At 46.7% G+C, this 4,934-nt stretch overlaps 1 protein-coding gene across 1 annotated transcript; it reads right to left on the bottom strand.

The window, feature by feature from the left end:
- Positions 1 to 2,471: 2,471 nt before the first annotated feature.
- Positions 2,472 to 4,090, bottom strand: GAS1 (growth arrest specific 1). Its single transcript, XM_051997018.1, has one exon. The coding sequence runs from the start codon at positions 3,963 to 3,965 to the stop codon at positions 2,871 to 2,873; it is 1,095 nt and encodes a 364-aa protein (XP_051852978.1). The 5' UTR covers positions 3,966 to 4,090; the 3' UTR covers positions 2,472 to 2,870.
- Positions 4,091 to 4,934: the final 844 nt, after the last annotated feature.

Raw genomic sequence — 4,934 nt, 5'->3', positions numbered from 1 at the left:
ACAAACGCACATTATACTCATAAATGGTTATTTGATAGTACAACTATCCTGAACCTTCTGATAATATATGAATATATAAGCCCAGGTTTTAGGTTCATTGAAAAGATCTTTGAAAATAAACAAGAGGGATGAGGGAGAATTGAGAATTAAAAGAAAACTAATCCTCAGAAATGAGAGTGGGTGGGGTTGAAGGGAGGTAGAAATTGGTGGGAGGGGGAGAGAGAGAGATACAGATTTGTTAATTACTTTAGGCAGCAGAGAAATCTGGTTAAGTTTTCTCTACACATGTTAATATCAAATAAAGAGACACGAGATCTAGCTAATCTGTCGACCCCTCAGACAAAGTTTATTTGTGGTGGCTTTTAAACTTCTGATTTGCCTTCCAATCATAGCATTTAAAATGAAAAGCTTTAAATAAACACAAGGAATAGAAGATAAATAAACTTTTTTTCCCCCTGCAAGTGCCTTGCTTGGCTAGGTTCAGACTCAAATCCCCAGAGAACTGAGCTCTCTCTTTTGTGTTAATGTTTAAAAGATTTTTCCAATGCCGGAGTTTATTCCTACTGCAAACATTTCTATTTACAAGGTCAAGTGTATCAGCACTCGACACAGCTTAAGAGTGTAATTATTTATCTAAGGACGTCTGAGTGTAGATCAGTAGCTCTGGCAGAAAACCAGCCTTCAGCTCATTGCTAAACAACTCTTCACAACAATATTACACGTTCTGCTAATTGTTCCACACCTCACGCTGTTTACTTTTGCCTATTTTTTTTTTTTGCTAGAATTGCTAACTTTACCTCAAAATCCTGGGATTTGGGGACCCATTTATAGGCTGAGATGTTATTGGCATGGTTTATTGTATAAGAATGTCTAGTAGCATGGAGGGTACCACTTTACTGGGTGAAAAGAAAGCCAGAGGGAAGGGGGAGGGGAAAGAATGAGGGCTCTTGATAATCTCAGTATGCACAAGAGAAAAGATTTTATAGGTATAAGAAGTGTGTCATTAAATCATAAAAACAAGTGAAGTTATTCCAGGTTAAGTGTTCTTACTGCCTTATCTGCAGAAGTCTAATTGTTCATCAAAGTATCCACGGTAAGAGTAAAACTTCTATTTATGGAATTGTAAGTCTTGGTGTGTACTTTTAACTTTGGTGATGCATTTTCTCTACTATTGGCTTTAACATGAGGGAACTCTAAAAAAACAACTTCACTACATTCATTATTTAAAACTCTTTACTGATGTACACACTTAACAAACCAGTACACAAAGCTGCAGTTACATAGGACTTCTTATGCCTTCTATAAAAGACAATGTTTAAGGCAGTCTGGAAATGTATTTATATAAATCAACAACATCGTCCATAAATTCTCTTAAAAATAAGAAAGTTAACGTCAAATCTATAAAATACACTGTACATTTGCTGTCCTAGAGCATACTTCACATGGATTATTGTATTTTGTATTCTTTAAAACAAATGAAATCTGTACATTTCTTTAAAAAAGAGTAGCATGAACGTAAATTTTAAACTTTAATTTCTTTTTTTAAAAATAAATTATTTTTGAAGCATACATTTTATAAAAATTCTATATACAAGGTACAGCGACTGGTAACAAATCCCAGTTTTAAATACATTTTATATAAGATTTACCAGAGTTTAGCACCCTGATAGGAGTAGAGGCAATATAATTTCTCAAGGTACACAAAAGTTCTTGATGTAAAAAGAACAGAACAGAACAAAACAAAACAAAAACGCAAACATAACCACTAAACACCACAAAGTGTCTTTCGGAGATGGCAGTGCACCGCTCTTTTAAAACAAAAGTTGCATTGTTTAGTATCATTAATAACTTCCTACATCGACATTTGAGTTTGAATACTGGGTGATGGAAACGGAAAGTCAAATGTGATCTGAAACTTTTTTCTTTTTTAAATAGGAATGAAATTAGCTAAGTACTTTACTCACCATCACACAGTTTTTCCCCCCTCCCCAGGGAGTGAAATGGCAATAAAGACTTGATCCCTGCTTCTTTAGTCACTAAGAATATTCTAGGCATTGACGCTGAGAAAGAAATGAATGAATGAATGTGACTTTAATTCAAGTAGCTGACTCTTTAAAAGATTCTAATAGGTCAAACCATAAGACTATTTGCACATTACCTTAGAGAAGACTTTGCAAATAAACCTACAGCAGCATTTCAAGCTTATCTCTTTCAAATCTCTCTCTGTAAGCTACCAACTCTCCCAGAACTGGATGGGATAAAACTGGGAAGAATGCACTCATCAGAACCCCACAGTCTGAGGGTATGTCTTTTCCTCCAGTACTGCTTTCTATCCCCTCTCCCACTCCATTAACATTTTAAGTCTCTTGCAAAACCGGGGTTCCAGCCTACCAAGTGATCTGGAGTATCTATAATGGAGCTGGAATGGGAGTGGGATGGAGGGAAACACACACACACACACACACACACACACACACACACACACACACACACAACAATCCAAGAGACTGTATTCTCGCTAGTTTTCTGAAAGAGAACTGTGTAAAATTGGTGTGGCTATTGGAGGGAGATAGTGGAGAAGGTAGAAACCAGGACGCAGTTGATTAGTTTTGAAAAGAAGAGAAAAAGAGTTCGGAGAAGTAGGAAACAAAGTATCCCCCAACTCTTCTAAAACTGTTTTAAGTACCAAGTACTATTACGATTGAGTAGGATCTAAGTACGCTGGGGGCTGCGGGAAAGTGATAGGGAAAGAGAGGGAAGAAGAAGAAAGAGAAGGGTGGGAGGCAGACCCGGGAAAACGGAATCGAGTGGGGTGACTGCGGGATCAATTGACCAAACACATGGAGGACCAGAGGAGTTGGGAGAAAAGGCTACAACAGCGGCCGAAGCAGCAGCAGCAGCAGCAAAATGGAGACTAGCAGAGTCCAAGCGCCCTCGGGAGTGGAGCGGGAGCCGCTGTTGCCTCTCGCGTCTCCGTAGGGCAGCTCCCCGCGCCCTCCTCCAGCTGCAGCAGCTGCTGCAGCAGCGCCGCCGCCTGGGCGATGGGGGTGTGGGACCCCATCCTCCTCGTACTGTGAGTCTCCGGCCGTTCCGAGCCCCCCACCTCCCCGCTGCCCCGGCTGCTCATCATCGTAGTCCTCATCGTAGTAGTCGTCCAGGCCGCCATCTGAGCCACTGCTGCCAGGGCTGTTACCTAGCTCGGCCCCGAAGCAGAGCCGAGCCATGTTCTCCTTCACCGATTCGCAGATGGGCCGCTCCAGCCCGTCACAAACGCAGTCATTCAGCAGAGCAGCCTTAGGCACGGCCAGCATGTCCTCGATCACCGCGCGGCACTCATCAGTGCAGCGCAGCCCGTTAAAGAGCTTCCCGCAGTAGGTCAGATAGCGGTTTAGGGCCAGATTACATCGACTGTCCCGGTCACAGCGCCGACGAGCCTCAGTGCAGCCCATCACGCCTCCCCCGGCGCCTCCCCCGCCTGCACCCCCTGCGCCTCCGCCGGTGCCCCCACCCCCAGTGCTCGTCCGGGGCAAGCAGGGTTCGATAGCACGTTTGGTAGATTTGCAGTTTTCATCCTGCGCGCAGTCACAGTCCTCCAATGCTGGGCCCCTCCTGGTGTGGTTGAGCTGAATCAGGGCCGAGATGCAGTGGCTCGGGCACCGCCAGCGGGAGGAGAAGGAGGCAGAAGAGGGGAAAGAAGAGGCGGCCGCGGCTGCACCTTCCTCGCCCCGCTGCTGCTGCAGGACTGGTGCGCACGCCTCAGCGTACTGGTTGTACGCGTAGCTACACTCGGGCTCCCCTTGACACTGCAGCAGCGCCTGCCAGCAGATGAGCCTACGGCCGTGCACCAGCACAGAGCCCCGCGGAGGGGAGCCCAGGAGCAGCAGCGCCATCAAGCACAGCCAAGTGCCGGGCACTGTCCACCACCGGCCGCCGCCGCCCCAGCAGCCCAGCAAACCTGCCACCATCGCGGGCAGCAGGAGGAGGAGCGGCAGCCGCCGCCGCCGCCGCTGCAGCAGCGGCAGCAGCAGCAGCCGGACAAGAGGGGAAACGGAGGGGAGGAGGGCCACAAGGAGGAGGCACCGGAGGTGGAGTTTGTGCAAAAGTTTGCTAAACTCCTGCCAACTTTTTGCATGAGGGTTTTCATAAATCCATTCGCGCGGCTAGATTTTCCAGTCTTGGTGAAGATGATTAGGGTGCTTGGTTTGAAGGTACTCTCTGGTTGGAAAAACAAACAAATAAACAAAAAACCCACCCAAAACAAAAATAAAATAAAATAAAATAAAATCTACCAATTAATCCTCTCCCCAAGAAATATCCCCCCTAAAAGTCCCCCGTAACCGGTGGAACTCAGCGCTGTCCTTGGCGGTTCCGGAGAAAGGGGCCGCGGTGGGGCTCCCTTGATTGCACCAACGCGCTGCAGCGAGAATTCATCTTGCTCTCCCCAGGCAGATCCGTTGTGTGGCTGAGCTGCCCGGGAAAGTTGCCCTTTCTCTCAGTCCCGGGCTTTTTTCTCTTTTTTCTCAACGTTGCGCCGGCCGCATTGCCGCTGCTCTGCTTAGCTTCTGCCCATCGCCCGCGTTCTCTGCAGTGGAAAAGTCTTCTTGTCCCTCCACTGCTCAGTCCCCTCCCCCACCACACTTCGGCAGCTCGACCCCGTACTTCTCCGAAGTCTCTGGTATCTCCGTTTTCTGGAAGGAAGGAGGACAAGAAGAAACTCTCAGCGGCAGAAAACGGGCTTGCTCGCGTCTTTCTACTGCTGATGCTTCTCCCCTTGTCAACAAGCGCTAGGGAGCAGCTCCCCAGATCCAGTGTGTGGACTTTCTCCCAGTGAGGCTTTAAATACAAAAGTCCTCTTGGAGCCACTGCAACGTGCTTAGATCCCTCCTCATTATGCATGCATGGAAAAGCAAACAAATAAAAACATTAGCAACGCT

Source organism: Antechinus flavipes, chromosome 1 (assembly GCF_016432865.1).
Source record: "Antechinus flavipes isolate AdamAnt ecotype Samford, QLD, Australia chromosome 1, AdamAnt_v2, whole genome shotgun sequence".
NCBI lineage: Eukaryota > Metazoa > Chordata > Mammalia > Dasyuromorphia > Dasyuridae > Antechinus > Antechinus flavipes.
The sequence above is the reverse complement of the archived record's forward strand: the minus strand, read 5'-3'. Positions and strand labels throughout refer to the sequence as shown.